Source organism: Rasamsonia byssochlamydoides (genome assembly GCF_041956645.1).
Source record: "Rasamsonia byssochlamydoides strain NRRL 3658 unplaced genomic scaffold VTN77scaffold_52, whole genome shotgun sequence".
Taxonomy (NCBI): Eukaryota; Fungi; Ascomycota; class Eurotiomycetes; order Eurotiales; family Trichocomaceae; genus Rasamsonia; species Rasamsonia byssochlamydoides.
The window spans coordinates 165020-181676 of NW_027192435.1; the positions used below are offsets into that span (position 1 = coordinate 165020).

General features: G+C 47.7%; 4 protein-coding genes across 4 annotated transcripts; 2 read left to right on the top strand and 2 right to left on the bottom strand.

The window, feature by feature from the left end:
- Positions 1-3696: 3696 nt before the first annotated feature.
- Positions 3697-4224, top strand: VTN77DRAFT_6805 (uncharacterized protein; the record flags this gene model as incomplete). The annotated part of the gene is made up of 1 exon (XM_069423124.1): positions 3697-4224. One exon carries the CDS (start codon positions 3697-3699, stop codon positions 4222-4224), a length of 528 nt encoding a protein of 175 aa, XP_069275946.1.
- A 1674-nt stretch (positions 4225-5898) lies between these two features.
- VTN77DRAFT_6806 (uncharacterized protein) lies at positions 5899-7503 on the top strand (the record flags this gene model as incomplete). Its single annotated transcript, XM_069423125.1, has 1 exon — positions 5899-7503. The coding sequence occupies one exon, from the start codon at positions 5899-5901 to the stop codon at positions 7501-7503; it is 1605 nt and encodes a 534-aa protein (XP_069275947.1).
- A 3032-nt stretch (positions 7504-10535) lies between these two features.
- VTN77DRAFT_6807 (uncharacterized protein) lies at positions 10536-10836 on the bottom strand (the record flags this gene model as incomplete). The annotated part of the gene is made up of 2 exons (XM_069423126.1): positions 10536-10778; positions 10828-10836. The coding sequence occupies 2 exons, from the start codon at positions 10834-10836 to the stop codon at positions 10536-10538; spliced, it is 252 nt and encodes an 83-aa protein (XP_069275948.1).
- A 2735-nt stretch (positions 10837-13571) lies between these two features.
- Positions 13572-14183, bottom strand: VTN77DRAFT_6808 (uncharacterized protein; the record flags this gene model as incomplete). Its single annotated transcript, XM_069423127.1, has 1 exon — positions 13572-14183. The coding sequence occupies one exon, from the start codon at positions 14181-14183 to the stop codon at positions 13572-13574; it is 612 nt and encodes a 203-aa protein (XP_069275949.1).
- Positions 14184-16657: the final 2474 nt, after the last annotated feature.

Sequence of the window (16657 nt, forward strand, 5' to 3'; positions counted from 1 at the left end):
ATGTACGGTTTAGCTTCACGTCGGATGAAACAAAACGACCCTATATTTATGACATGTGGATTGCATTGGATTCAGCTTTGGCGGCCACATTAATGTTAGGTAGTCTTTCTAGCAGAGTTATGTAGCCACGCAGTGGTCGAGAGTAGTAAGAGTACTTTCCAAAACTACTTAATACCTATTTTGCTTTTTATATTGAATGATCTGTATGTATAAAATATCATGAACGGAACGACGGTCAAGATCATATCTAAGTGGGAGGTGCTTGCTATACACGATAAATATGGCAAAAATCGATATAATGCGAATGAGGGCGTTAAAAAAGAAAAAAAAAACTCCCTAGACAGACAGAATCTCAATCCCCATACTCTGTACTCCCCAAGCAATACGGAGTAAGCGGGGATTATGTAGCTGCCAGGCCTAATTATGAAATTACGATAGAAGTAAAGTAAAATATATAGAAATGTATGCACATACTTAAGATCAAATTGAAATATGAAGTAATCAAGATTAGTTAATCATATTCTACTGGCTAAAATTTTTAAATTCTAGCGGTTTAGGGCTAATATACGGAGTACGGAGAAAGATTCTCGGGACTGTATGGAGTAATTATGCTATTCCTGGAAATAGAGTTTTATGCTTACGGAGTATATTTTACTTGGAATTAGGGCTATTAATTGATTATCTAAATCTCATATGAGGACGTAAGAAGTAGGTTCTGGTCTCTTTCTCTAATTGTCCTGCCTGTCTGGTATTGGTTGGGTAGGTTGGTTGCGATTCAGGACAATTATATATCACAGCACTCATTATATTTATACCTTTACTCTGTACATCATGTGGGCTATTGCATCACAGGAAACTCATCTAGACTATTACTTAGTACTGATATGTCCTAGATAAATACATATCCATCTACCGTATAAAAGGCAGAAACTAGAGAGTCCTCTACCCTACCCGGTAGTGTTACGAACGCTGAAGATGACTCTCTATAGACCTAAGACCACTACAACAATAACTAATAGTTAGGTACGGAGTACTTCGTACTTTGTACCCGAGCTGCAACTCGGTTCATCGTGAATAAAAAATGAGAAGTGAGAAGAAAACAGTCGAGGTTGATTGAATCTTGTTCTGTCTGCGAAGCTCTTACTTTGGCTATTACCTTAGGCACTACGTACCTAAGGTATTACCAACTCTACCGTAATAATAATCTGGGAGTTTACCTAGCTGCTCTAGCCCAAGTGCTCCGTACTACGCCACACATGCCAACAACGACCGTTGAACGATGGGGACGACGACAGGGGTTGAGGCTGAGCAGCCTAAACTAGAGTACTCCGTAGACAGATAGGTAGGCAGATGCATAATAAAACCAGAACTTAAATAAATTAATTACTTTTTAGTTCTCAAAGGCCAGAATAATACCCCGTACGGAGCACTCTGTACGGGGTAGTGACAACCAAATCTGGGAGAGAAGGAAAGAGGAACTATTAAAAAGAAAAAAAAAAGAAAGAAAAAAGAAAAAAAAAAGGCTCGCTAAGAGCCCTGTGCTCTGACGGAGTACTTCGTACCCCCCGTGTTGGGTCGGTACCAGGTACCTAATCTCTCCCCTCCCACTAAATCTACGGAGTACCTTCGTAGTCCTCCGTCAACATGCCAGTGACTGAACCCCTTGCGAGGCACAGTGGGCCACACAAGCCTGAGTCGGAGAGTGAAACCTCCAATTTATTTTCTAAGGAGCTAAGCTAATCTAGTATCTAACGTAAGCTACTCCGTAAGCTAGCAACTGGCCCCGGTACCGGTACCTGCTTTGGACTTGGAAGGGTGGGGATCAATCGACGGGGAATTGGAGATGGACGGGGACGAGGAGATGCTGTGGAGTCGGGTCGCCTTCCCCGGTCCAGTCAGATAATAAAAATAAAGAAATATTGAATGATTCTCCCCCTCTTTCTTACTCGTTTGACTTCTAGTTATTTATCTAGATAATAAAATAAATGCTTTAAGAATTTTAAAATTGATAGCTAGAAGTTAGAACAGGGGGGTCGTGCCATGGCCATGGTTCCCTTAATCTAGAGACTAGCGACTAGGCTTGTTTCAGCTGGTAGAAACTCATTTTATTTGTATTCAGGATTATTATTGGAGGGCAGATACCTACGATCTACGCTAGCTATAGTCATAGCATCTGAGTAGGAGAGTATACTCCGTATACGGAGTACACCGTCGAGCAGAGGAAAAAGGCGGTGAAGTACGGAGGAGGTCTCTACAAGGAACTCCTGCAGACTGCAGGAACTGGCAACCTGCACTCCGTGCTTTGTACGGAGTAGGATCTACACCAGGTCTATAGTAAGCAGATCAAGATCCGACGGTCGAGTGGGAATTCCAGATCCTTTCCTGGTTCAGGCAAACCGCAGGTTAGTCGTTACCTAGTTTAGCTGCCTGCCTAGCAGGTAACCTAAGGCTTGCGCCAAGCTAAGGATTTGACAGGGAGACGGTCGATAATTAGGTATCAGCTAGCTGACTAGTAGGCTGGTTAGTGAGCTGCTGAGAATCAGACCCCAGAGTACGGAGTAGACCCATTATTCTTGTTGACCTGGAAGTTGAACTATAATTACTTCGTACATCAGCAGGCGTGGCTTTGTCTCTTTATTATTTCAGTCGGAAGAATAGTGGATTCCAATGGAATATTCCACGGTTAAACCATTAATTTACTGAACCGTTGAGGAGAACTATGTGTGATCTATCAATAATGCCATGCCTGTTGGCTGATTTAGGGACTTTAGTTAGACCTGCAGCAGCGCAAACACCGTGCACGATATTCCGAAACAATGAAATGGGCCCATCAGGCACTGCGCCCCTTGGACTTATCCTCGATTGAGACTGGATGACGCTTGGACTGGACTGGTACACTAACTAACTACTGCAGCTACGGGACGACCCCTTTTTAAGGGAACCAACCATGCTGACTAGATAAAATCTACTAGGCTACTAAGCTACTTTAGATGAGTTGATGACAGGTGCATGCCTTTTAGGATCATGCGACATACAGTAGACGTATTCCTAGTGGAGCATAGTGACTGCTCTGTACGGAGGAACTAAGCCTGTAGTCTGCACTCGTGGGCGGTGGTCAGTGGCCTGGGGTCTGTGACCTGTCTGGGTTCATTCTTCGATTTCAGAGCTGACGTTATCGTATACGGAGTAGACTCCTTAACAAGTTAACATCTGAGTTCTGAAGCCTATTATTACTTCTTCTACTACAAGTCTACTCCATACAACAGCTACTTCACCTACCCAGTCGCAGGCGGCTAACAACTTCACCGATACAATATTACCCTTGCCAGTGCGATTCCTACGCTGTCCAGCAGACTGCGCCTCGACTAGACAGCATTTGCATGGTTACTGGAATGCGGAGTAGTTGCGCCGCACCTGAAGTTCCAATCGATTGCCCGCTGTGACGCCAGGAATGTACTCTTGAACCGAGATTTGCGCCATCGAGTTGCCCTGGATTGGTCGAGCCTTGTCATTGTTATCGCCGTCGCTGTCGCTGTCGTCCTGCTTGCTGTGTCAACACTGAGGGGGATTGTTTGAAGTGACGATAGACTCGCCATTTGTCACTCCTCATCTGGAACAACGCTCTTTTCAAAACGCTGTTCGTCGATATATCCGTCGAACGCAATTCTGACTCATCGCAATCTGTCACATCACACAATGTCTGAAACGACGCAACCCGTCATCGGTGCTCAAGTCACCATGGTCCCTCCTACCGCTGAACAGGAGAAACTCTGTCCTTTCCCTCCCAGTCCCTTGATGCCATCACCCGCCGTTACAGAACAGTCGCTACGATCAGAAGAAACGACGCCCGACTTCGATCCATCCGTGGGCGCAAAACCCTACTCACCCTTCTATTGCCACGACACGCCATCTGTCGAGAAACTCAAAAACGAAGCGCGGATATCTGGCCGAGGGTATACCTCGCAAGATTTGGAAAGTTGTCTCCGCTCGCCAATCAAGCATTCCATCGAGATCCAAAATGCCCGAAGATCGAAACTGTGGGAGCCAAAACGAAGGCATTGTGATTGTCTGTCGGCCCTGAGCCCGGCGCAAAGGCTGGCGGTCAAGCTGCTCATCGCCTTCATCATTCTGGGAACGATGGTCGGAATCGCGCTGGGCATCACGGCCGCAGTCGGGGGTGCTGTCTGGCGATCCAACAACCGACAAACGCCCATAGGGGGGTAGAGTCGAATGGATATATACTATACCTTGGTATGAAGATCGGCGCGACTTTTCAATCAAAGCTAATCCAAGCTAACAGACGACGAAACAGGCTATTTCTTTTGTTGCACATAGGGTTTTTGTAATGACGTTAGTTCGTTTTGTCTCGACTTGACTTTGCCTTCATTTCATTGAACAGTCGAGACACCTGATGACCAAGATTGAGGCAAAGGAACGGATAGAATTAATTGGAAAGGGAAACCTCTGCCTGTGTTGACCAGAGACTTGCTTTGATTTGAAAACTCTTGTGATACCCCTGTCGGAAGCTCTTTCTCGAGAAGGCATTGAGAGCGTGGTTTTGAATAATGAACCTGCGCATGACTTTGGTTTCATCATGAGTGGAGTATCTGGAGTTACGATATTGCAATTTTCAAGTGAGCTGGGCTCATAGCCTGTCTATAGTTATTTCCTAATCTATTGAAGAGTTAGATTGTGGATTTCTCAGTGGCTACTCCGCAATAATGTAAATCCGAAAGCATTTCACGTGACCCACATCCGACTCAAAAAGCCGCCCACCGCACGAAAACTTCCTCTTCTTTTCTCTTTTCTTCTCCAACATCGAAAAGCCAACAGAACCTGCCACGACCGTCGTCTAGACACCCAGTCTGCTCGCCTCCACGACGATGTGTTGCCTTGATCTTTTCTAAAGATCTCTCGGTTCTGGAGAGCAATCCTCCTTGATAGGAAGTTTCCTTTCCGTTGGGTCCTCTTAAGTGAGGGCGATGGAGGGGGAATGTCGATGATAGGATACATCCAGTAACTCTATTTTCTCTGTTCTGTTTCTACCTAGTCTTCGTATGTAGTTCAGTTACGTATTTAATGCTAAGCTTGTGATAGTGCCTTGTACTCAAATTTCTTTCGCCCACGGATTCAATCTACTCCGTACTGCGTAAATTCTGGCCAAGAGTACTCTGAACCTCTGGAGTCTGGACCCGTCATGCGAGCTGGGGCCTGCTCGCCTGTTATAACAAAACGATCGCTACTACGGACTTACGGACCTGGTTGCTCCCGACGAATGCCTTCTGAACTGCTGAAGATCTGGATCTTGCATGTTGCTCCAAAGTATTCAGAGTATTCACGTCTGATTTGTTGAATGGGCATGTCGGCAAGATTTCATGCGAGGGGCTCGTCAGTCAGATTGCGCTTGTTCTCGTGGAGTGGTTCCATACCAATCTTCGACGCGTCCTGACGATTGTGCAGCTGTTGGAATGTTGACAGATTGCCTATTCGGGCCAGCTAACCCATCACCAAACAGCCAACTGTTTCTTCACAATGCGTGATATTGGACCATCAGATTCTTCATGGCATTCTCAAGATCAAGACCGCTACTTGCGCGTCATTCTTTGTTGTGATTCTCCGCGTCACTGGACATTCCATTCTCACAAGATGAGGATGTCGCCATGTCTTCGAAAGCAATTAAAGCAGCTCGAAGGCTCTTCGAACTGCTCTTGCTTTTCTTCCTTTCTTTTGACCAGCGGTAGCGTATTCGACAATTGTTTTTGTCGTCTTTTTTGTTGTTTGTTTCTTGTTCAGTCTCTCGTTTGAAGACCCTCACCCAGTCACTCTTTTGACCCTTAATCTTAATCCTTTCGTGCCTCCGGCGCCCAGGACGATACTAATTCCATCAGCGAAGCGAACATGAAGGCCATCTACGCGGCCATCCCGCTGGCCCTCATGGCGGCGGCCGCCCACACCGACCACATGGGAGGGAATGGCAATAGCGTGGTTGCTCGACAGCCTCCAGGCTCTGACTTCATCGGTGATGACCCAAAGGGTGACTTCTTGGGTGGTGACCACAAAGTCGACTTCATGGGTGGTGGTCAAAAAGGCGACTTCTTGGGCGGCGATTACAGAGTCGACTTCGTGGGTGATGGCCCACGGAATGACTTTCTTGGAGATACGACGAAGAAGCACCACATCGCGAGGGATGGCCAGTTGCACCGTGGCGGCGACGATCACAGCTTCAATGACAACACGGTGGTGGCTCCTGTCCTAGAAGTTCAAGACCTACCACCACCGCCTGGTCCTCAGGATGGCGACGACGACCACGATGATAACTACAACAAGTCATCACCTGGGAAGCTTCCTCCATCTGCTACCCAGCATGACCCCAAGCCCGCGCAGAAGCCCACTCCATCTGCTTATCCTCAGTCTGAGCCATCTGGTGACCACCATGGGTATCACGGACATGAGCACGACAAACATGATAACGGCGAGTACGACCATGACGGGAATAACAAGGATCGCCATGACCCTCGCGACTCGAAGGCGTACCCGGCGCCTGAGCAGTATGAACATACTACTACCGTTGTGATCGTGCAGACTGTCACCAAGACCGAGGTCCGCACCGAGACTGCATGCCAAGTTCCGCACCCGACGGTTTACGGCAAGCCTGAGCCTCATACTCAGACTTACACGGTGTCTCACCCTCAGACGTACTCGGAGCCTCATTCTCAGACCTACCCTGAGCCTCACACTCAGACTTACCGGGAGCCTCAACACACGGGTCAGCCTGAACCACACCCTCAGACCTACTTCGAGCCTCACCAGACCTACTCTCACCAGACTTACCCGGAGCCTCAACCTCAGACTTACCGGGAGCCTCAACCGACGGGACAGCCTGAACCTCATCCTCAGACTTACCCGGAGCCTCACCCTCAGACGTACTCGGAACCGCACCCTCAGGCCTACCCCGAGCCTCAACACACTTACCCGGAGCCGCACCCTCAGACATATTCGGAGTCCCACCCCCAGACCTACCCGAAGCCTCAACCCACGGGAAAGCCTGAACCGCATCCTCAGACCTACTCTGAGCCTCACCAGACTTACCCAGAGCCTCAACCTCAAACTTACCGGGAGCCTCAACCTACGGAACAGCCTGAACCGCATCCTCAGACTTACCCGGAGCCTCAACATCAGACTTACTCGGAACCTCACCCTGAGCCAACTCCTGGACCCGAGCATGAGCACCCCCAACCAAGCGGCAACCATGAGTACGGCCATGGCCAGTCCTCCCCGTCTGCAGTGGTGACTTCGAAGTATGTGGCTCCTCCTCCCGCTTCGACGACGTCCAAGGCTACGACGTACTCCGCTCCCAAGACGTACGGTCAACCCACTACCACCACTCCGCCGGGTCCCCAATACACCGATTTCGTCGGCGGTGCCCAGTCGTCGCGCCGCGCTGGACTTGCCATGACCCTCCTCGCGACGCTGTCCGGCGCATTGGTGGTCTTCATCTTGTGAATATAAACCAGCTACTCTCCTTCGCAGGCTATTCAATCGCAGCTCTTGTCGTCTGTCTGTCTCCTACTGACAAGATGACAAGACGAAGAAGAAGAAGAAGATGATGATGGATAATTGGAAGTTCGCTTCTGGCTCCGTCCGGATCCTGGCACGTATACGTATTTTTTTTTTAAAATCTTTTGTTTCGTTTAAGTGTCCCTCGTTTGAATCTTGCTTACTGCTTACTATATATCTCTCTCTCCGGATAACAAGCTCAGAGCGATCCCTACCTATATATCTGTCTGTCTGTCAGACTCTCAGTCGACAAGTCACATGTTATTAAATGTTGAATAGCTAGCCAATTTATTTGATCTAATAATATATTCCATTTTTTCCTTTCTTTCTCCCCTTCCTTTTTTCTCCCTTTTTTTCTCCCTTTTTTCTTTCCTTTTTTTTTACCTAAGCTAAGTTCATACCTGATTGATATTCCGTAAAATGATTTCTTCACTACTGCAGTCTCTGTATCGCTGTAATTAGGTTAGGTTAGGTTAGGTTAGGTTAGGTTAGGTAGGTAGTCGTAGACAAGATACAAGATACGAGATACGAAAGAAGGGTCACATTAAGATGATCCTTATATCTCTCTATCTACATGTCTACCTACACTTATGAAATTGTGAAGTTCAGTTCAGTTCAGTTCCCGCACGTGTTCTCTTTATTAAATAGGTAAGAAAAAAAAAGACACGTTCTCCTGATCTAATGATATCAGGTCGTGAGGAGTTCAACAGTTCAACGATGTAGCACTATCCCCTTCCCCTTCCCCTTCTTCTTCTTCTTTTCCTTCCCTCCCTGTGATTACTTATTTATTTACTTACTTCCATACCTGTCTCAGGAGTCTGCTGGTCTGACCCAGAGTAAAGATAGATCACCTGGGCAGTCGTGTTCATCTGTCCGGCTCTGTCTGTCATGTCATCGTTTCTTCTCCCTGCACGAATTTGGTATTGCATGGATATCTATGTATAGGACACAAAAGGTGCCGATATCTAAAGTTAGATCATAAATTGACTGTGGAAGGAAGGAACCTTCGCTGGACGATACAATGATACAATTGATACAGATACAGATACAGATACGTACGTACGTACTGTACATACCATGACAGTCTACTTCTTGGAAAGTGTGACATGACGATACAGGACGAGAGGACGGAACGAGATAGGCACGGGTTAGGTAGGTAGGTAGTTATGTGATGAAGGACAGGGGTAAGGGTATGGTACATACCTATGAGATCAGGAACGTTAACTTTGTTCATAAAAAAAGAAACAGAAAGACAGAAATAGTATCCTAAGCCCAGGTATAGTATACAAACTACTGTAGTAGCAGTAGCAGTAGCACATGTGACGTGACTACATATCTCCAGAGTTTAGTTGATCTATCGGATGGATGGATAGGACTCACTGAATGAGAACTGGAACGGGAACAGACTCCCACCATTGAGAATGCTTTGCTCTGCTCTATAAGAGAGCATGAGGGTTAGAGTCCGGTTGGAGATAGCGTAGACATGGACATGGACATGGAGACACCGAGCGGTTGCAGGTTGCAGGCCGATGGGTCGGTTTCTATAAATATCATAATGATTCGACGACCAGGGATGGGACGGGGTAGACAGATAAGCTCACTAGAAGAGACGAGTTAGTGAAGTTACATGCACGAAAGCAAGGGGAAGATATGTAGCGATTGCGGGTAAGAGGAGAGCAGAGGAGATGATGTCCGATGTGATTTCATTGGCAGATAAACAAGGAAACAGACAAAGTGGATTAAATTAAGATTACTTACCCGGTTGAGTACCTAACCTAGTACCTAGGTGCCTAGGTAGCGTTGAGTCGAAAACAAAACAGTCTCTATTCCATTCGATAGACGTACCTAACCGCTGGTTTAAATTAGCGAGACGGATGAATGCAGAAACACTTAACCGTACCTGAATCGTGGACACGAATTGATTGCGATTAACCTATAAATACTGTTTTAGTGGCTGTATGAGAAAGAAAGTCAATTAATTGTGTGGAGAGGACGACGATTCACCCGGGGTTATTCGGATATCTAATTAGTAGTCTAGTCTACTCTGGCGTGGTCGAGGTAGATCCTGCGGATTGCGAGCTATTCTTAGAAAAATAAGCATGATCATTATGCGAATACTGCAAGGTATGGAACTGGATGAACTGGAGTCATCACCCAATAGTATGTTAAGAATTGTACATATATGTAGATAAATACGTACCCAGAAATGGACCATATCGCGCCACAGTGACAATGGCTCTTACTCGTGCGCGTGACTGTCAATGCTTTGCGCATCATTTCAACTCAGTAGCTTTTGGGCTGGAAGGGACTAAGCGACGCTGATGGCGTTTGTCTGATTGGCTCCATGCCAAGGAAATCTGGTGAAAGGATCCATATCTTGATCAATTGACTTGCAATGCACTCACTAAATATCAACAGGATTGTGCTTTCAAGTACAGAGTAGACCATCCAAGGATCGTTGTCGAGGAGTGATATAAAATATCAGATTGGCAAATTGAGATGTATAAATAAACCCCCGTGGATGGCTACCTATTTTCAGTAAGGTTGGCGCCTTGGTAATGCCAAAAATGGAGTCTTCACAATGACCTGGCAGGGGTAAAAACTAATTGACCCTGGACGCTGCACTGCACAGTACAGAATACAAGTCTAGTTGGGGAGGACCTGCATGAAATTCTCCGCTAGGTCACTTTCACGAGCGGCTGTCGAGGATGATTAGATCCGAGCTGCATCAAAGTTGAGAACCTTGGAGCTTCGAAGCAGGGCCTGGTCGAGGTGCTGGCAGTACCGCGGGTTTCCTCCTGTATTTGCGTTCGATCCACTCAAAGTGATTCCTTCTGTTGAACACGTTCTGTCGCACTGAAGATCTTGATTGGGCGACCACATGCACGAAGGGACTTATTGTCACAGTGTTAATTTGCTCGTCCCTCTCACAGAGTTACTGTTTGCTGAATCATATGCCGAAAGGATGTCCCGACTGATCAAGATTGCCGGTGCTGGCCGGCCTTCTTTGGATCTCTATGGCCATGGCCTGCTTCTCTAGCTTGCAGCTTGCATAAGATCAACACTTGGTAGTCAACCACGTCTTCTTCACCGACTGAATACGCGTTCTGTCGGTTTCCTGTCGTCTCTTGGATCCTGGTTATTGCTATTCCCATCACATGTCCTCGTGTATTGTACCGTCGTAAGCCTTCCATAGTGGAGCGACGTCGGGACTCCCCTGTCTTCAAACGGTCAGCATGGAATACAATCAGTGTAAGGAGTACTCCGTACATGAAACATCAAGGCTACACAGGATCGAGCATTTCCCTACTCAATCGAATCCACCGTGAAACCGGCAATTGGTCACCATGCCGGCACTAATAGCAGACGGACTGTTTCCAGCGCTTCCATTCCGTTTGTAACAATCTCTACATCCCGCTGCTGATGTTGATTCGATATGCCAAAAATAGGCGTGTCCCAGAACCATGTTCTTAGCGGCCGGACCCTCCGTCTTGGCGGCGACTACGGCACAAGAGGCAGCAGAAATAGTCCGTCAATCTATAATCCCCGCATAAGGTTGGGTACATAAGACCAATCATGTCTCACCGCTTCTATGCAACATCAAAGCCGTCGTGCAGAGGAGACCCGCTATCACAAGGAGGGAAAGGCGTCGGCGCTTAACGTGAGATATGAACTGGACAGGACGTTGATGGTGTGTGGAGTGATTGGATATGGCGATTGACACTGGCCCCTCCGTCATAGTATGCTCCCTGTAACAGGGCCTCCAGTGTGGAGGAATCTCGCCTCTGGTGGAGGCAGAGGGGGCCATTGGACTCGCTATGTCATACTATGGAGGGAAGCTGGGATGGATGACGATTCGAGGTAATTCGTAAGAAGGAACAACTCGAGAACTTAATGAGGTCTCGGTCAACATCGAGCATATGATAGGTCGGACCTGCGGAAAGAAGGGTGATTTTTCACGGAAAGGTAAGGGTGGTGAAGAAGTATGTTTATGGTGGACGAAGGGGTGGTCATACCTGCGACCTGCGACCTGCGACCTGCGACCACATGACGGCCGGTTTCCACTTTTCGCCGCATGCCCTTGACGGAAGCCACGACCTGACAAGGATATACGATTCTGCAGAGTTTCGCTCAGGCATCTCATTGGATCGACCTGCATCAAGTAGTGAGCCGTTTTCACCTTCTTGCTATTGTCAACATCATTAGGTACAGAGTACAGTCCAAAAGGCAGGTGGAGCATGGCAGTACGGACGGATGACACTGAGCCATACCTGAAACGAAACATTACATAACGTTACTAGTTTCGTTACAATACATCGATACACATGGCAACCCTGCCCTGGCTAGTCACTGGACTCAGGACCTTAGGCTGCCCTGCCTAGTTCAGCCTGAGACGATCGCAGCCTCAAATCCAACGCCAGAAGCCGGCATGGAGGGAACCGTGTGCTTCGCAAAATCTGCAGAGTGGATTAGTACCGTTCAGCATAAGTCATAAGGACTCTTGCTCTTGGCCCTCAGTGAGAGGGGTTAGGTATATACCGTGATTTGGAGGAGAATTGCCAAAGTTGCGCTCTCCTCCCTTCGTCATTGAACTGCAATCATTGGAGACCCTAACCGTCCAGAGACTTCAACTGCATGATTCCGGTCTCTTCGAGCGAGACTGGCCTCGGGTCCAGAAGAGCCGACAGTCGAGGACGGTGCAATTGGACGTATGAACACGAATAATCTCTACAATGTTGCGTGTTGGATTTTGTCGTGAGTCATGGACGAGGCTTCAATGTTCTGGATCGGTAGCTTCCTTAAGTGAACGTGGCTCCAGGAAAGCGATGAGAACTAATATTGTAGCGTCGCAATCGTGTTGTGTGGGTTCGTAGGCGCATCGCGTCTAAGTTGGCGTTTCTTTAACGCCTGGAGCTCTTGTTAACCTCGTGGCCTATCACGGGACGCGCGTTGGAGTCTTCCCGAATATGTTAGGGGGTGGCCATGTGGCCATGACTCGCGAGTTTCCAGAAGTCGGGATTAATTAAACTTCGGATCTCTGTTTTGTTGGTTTGGTCATTGAGATTGTTGGTTGTCTATGGGCTTGTTATTAGCCACCATCATATAATGGAGACGGGCGCAGGTTCATAGAAGAGGCCATGGCGTCGATTCTTGGTGACCTGTATGTTTTCTATCCTCTCGACGGAAGGGACCTCCAAGAGAAACCACCTACAGCTCTTAAAATTTCCGGATCCAGTGAGATGCGCCTTGCACCATGGCGTGAGGGTCTAATGCAGACCACCATCCTGACTCGCGTCGGGCACCTGAGGCGGAAGTTGAAGGGTGTAACGCTGACCAACAGGTCTGATTGGAATCATTGTTCCTTTATCCTTATAGGATTGCAGTAAAGTACATGAGATAACAAGGAAAACGTGGAAAGGATGGATTAAAATGGAGGACGGCCGCAGGACGGCCGCAGGTAGGACCAAACCAACCAGACAGACAAGACGACAACGCATGAATTGGCGCCATTGCCATTGCTCTAACATGGGTGTCCCGACCAAAAGAAGTTGCGCCTTCCGCGCCCGGCTTAGACCAGAAAGACATGGTAAATATAAGATCAACAATTGCAATTATGGGCGGCAGCCCATTTGCGAAGTGACACCCGAGCGTACTCCATTTTTGCTGCGTCGCAGACATTCGTTGCCCCAATTGAAGCGTGAAAACACCCACCCCCAAACTCCACGCGCCAACTTCCCAAAAGAGATGTCGTTACATCATAAGAAAAGGAATAGGTGACATGAACTGGTCATGTGTCGCGCACGGAACCGCCTGGGTATCAAATGCGGACAGTCAAGAATTATTGCCAATCACGTAAATCTGAGAGGGAAAAAAAAAGACTTCAAGACTGACAACATTGGTCTCAACGCTAAGAAATTCGAGAAAGAGATTGAAAACAGGAGTCAGTGTCCGGTGTTGCCTCTTCGGTTAGGATTGCACCGAGGGTTTGATGCAAAAAGAGAGACTAAGAACTCTTAGGGCTCGTTGGTTTTCCTTCGTTTGCCCTTTGGTGGAGGATCTAGCGGCGTCCGTTTGTAGGTGACAGTGCGAGTCACTACTTGGCGTAGGCTCACTGGCTTCCCACATTCGCTTATTGGGGCTTCAAAGTATCGAAGCTTCCAGTCTGAAGGCGAAAAAGGAGATCTGATAGTCGAAGCACTTTGCGGAGAGTCCGTAGTCGGGGAGAATGCCTTAGCAGACCCTTTGACGGGAGAGATTTTCAAACGTCTTCGCGTGCTTGATCCTTTTGCAGAAAGAACTGGCGCGGTCGGTGATTGAGGTGAAAAGTTTGTAGATGCAGACTTGATTGCATCACCGCTTGAAAATGAACCAGTTGTTGCGGTAGACGGCTGCGACGCGGATGTGTAGGCCTTCTCGATGGGAAATTTGGGGAAGCTGGTCCCAGGGCTGACTGGACTGGTAAAGACCGGCGTAAGGGCTTTCAAGAATTCCGTATATGCGAGAGGAGGTGTGATTGGAGTTGAAATCCCCTCCTCGCGCTTTGCGTCCGACTTCCGAATCTCCGACGGAAACGTCGCGCTCCTTGGAGTCTTGAGAGGATGGAGAGTCGGTTTCGCAGGCGTCATTGTGCCTTGGAATTGACTAAGGAGTCAAACTGCGAGGAGATGATCGCAACACCTGAATATATTACTTTTGTACGCAGAATAGAGACGATTCCGCAGTCAAATCGAAGACAAAGAGAATGACAGAAAGCACACGAGTGTGCTCTGAATGAGTGCGGTGTGTTTGTGACAGTGGAGGTGGTTCTGGGACGCGAGCGGAGGTGAGAGAGAAATTGGATTTAAACAAGATGACAGATAGAGCGTCAGAGGCGGAGACGCATTCGACTGCGGTCACAAGGGGGCATCATCCAACCAATAATCGCAGGCTAGCAAAGGCCGGTGGCTGTAGACGATCGTTTCGCCCGTGAGTTTGGGAGCGAGATCTATCTATGAGGGTGCGCAAGGCGTCGTATAGAAGAAACGGTACAATACATGTATCACCGTATTCGAACCGTATCGATACCGATCTGCGTATTCGAGTTAGTTTCGAGCGAGCCAACTAGGACTAGCGCCAACATGCAGCGCTAAGGTCGATAGACTACGCGAGCGTCTGCAGCGAAACGCAACTCTGTACAGTACTTACTGTGTTGTTGGGCTGCGGCCTGAACTAACCAAGGACGCTCAAATCTCCGATTGACGGATCTGTTTCAGTGCCCTCTCAAGCGATTGGAATTCTCAGGGTTCTGGCGGAGTCGCTCAAATGAGAGTAAAGTTCGATGGCAAGAGTAAGACCGCACGCGCGGCTTTCAGGCGGGAATCAGAGGAATTGGAAGCACTTGATAGTTTAATTTTCTTTTGCTTGACAGCGCAGATAATCTCATAAATATATGTCCATGATAGACTGGAGAGGAGGCTCTAATTATATCAGGTGGCTGCCTCCATAACCGCCCAAGGAGGTCGAGAAGAATCTTGGAATGTTTGAGATCCCGCGCGCCATCTGAGGCAAGCCTCGACGGTCCTGCTTCGCGAATCGTCGCCAGTTGTGGATTTAATTCTCCGGAGTTTCGCGTCCTAGAACCCCCTGAGAGAAGTCTGTTTTGATGGATGGAGGCCCTTTGGTTCGCTGGGCTGAAAGCGCGCGGCTCTAGCCCCCGCGGGCGAAGCGCCCACGAACGCCAGCCTGGGGCTGACAAATATCAGCAGCTGGCTGTCAGCCTCTCAGCCCTGATTTACTGGTGTCATGACTCGCTAGTCCTGAATGTTCTCTACAGAAGCGTCAAAAGAACGTTTTTGTATTGCGATCTGCGCTCCGATAGTGTGGCGGTGATCTTGCCAGCGATGCACAACCAACATTGTTCCAGCAGAAGCCGGAGATAACATGTCAGGTTTAAAGTTCCTATTATCTTCCTTGCCTACCAGGGCCTTAATTTACTTACAGGTCCTTTAGCATCGTCGCCGAAAATGTCCCCTTTGCCAGTCTGAGGGTGCCTTTATTGCTAGGCGTACTGTGTTGTGATATCTGAGTTCTGGGTCACTATTTTGAGTAGTTATTAATATTAATATTAATCAGGCGGAAATGAAAACTTTCCAATTCTCGTTTTCTCGAGGAAACTACGCTAACCTGTTTCGACGACAGCTACAGAGCGTTAATATCTAGAATCTAGGTACTCCGTACATGTATTTACGCGTCCTTTCCTGTCCCTGCTCCCCTGATCTGGCACCTGATTTGCAGGTGACTTATACCTGCCTATCTTGAACTGGCTTTCCCCATGTTTCTCTTCTTCATGCAAGGCGCTTCCGATGAGTTGGAACAGGGGTGGGCCAATTAGGTCCAAAATCTCGACACATATCTGGCGTACGCGCCAAACGCATGGCCACAAGGATCATGGAGTTAACTTACGCATCATAATGGTTTGCGTATGGGCTGAATGATAGGTCTTTATGATAATGTAATCATGACGTCGGCGCTTTGTGAGGCAGTGGCTGTTGAAAGCGTCGATATTCGCGACGCTGTTCTCTAGATTCTGCGGAGACCAGCCCCAATTGTTTCTTCACCAATTACAGAGTCCGAGCGTCAATTGAAACGTTCTTATTGCTACTATAAGTCAAAATTAGATGTTTTAGCAACTGAAACTCGATGTGTTTCGTTGGCTAAGATCACTGAAAACCTATTGATCAGCAAATCATTCAGCGTCACTGTTGTTTGCTTCCTCCAAACCACCCGATAATTCAAGGGTCAGCAAGTCGATCACTATCACAAAGAAGGGATTTCTTGTTTGCAAGGCCAAGAAAAATCTTGAAGAGTAAGTGATGACGGTGCTGCTGATTCCAAGGGACTTATCAGCCTTGATTCTCTTAGCTTGATAAGTATGCGCCGATTAGCTACAAGTCCATGCTCATAATCAGTCTCAATTTTTCAATATTCAATCCCTCTTCTCCCAATTTTATGTAAATCTTCTTTGCTACTAATGTTTCTAGGCGGCATTGATTCCACTTACGATAGATACTTATATCACTACTTCTGGCGCCTTCCTGCCTTTGCAAACGAATCAACTTCG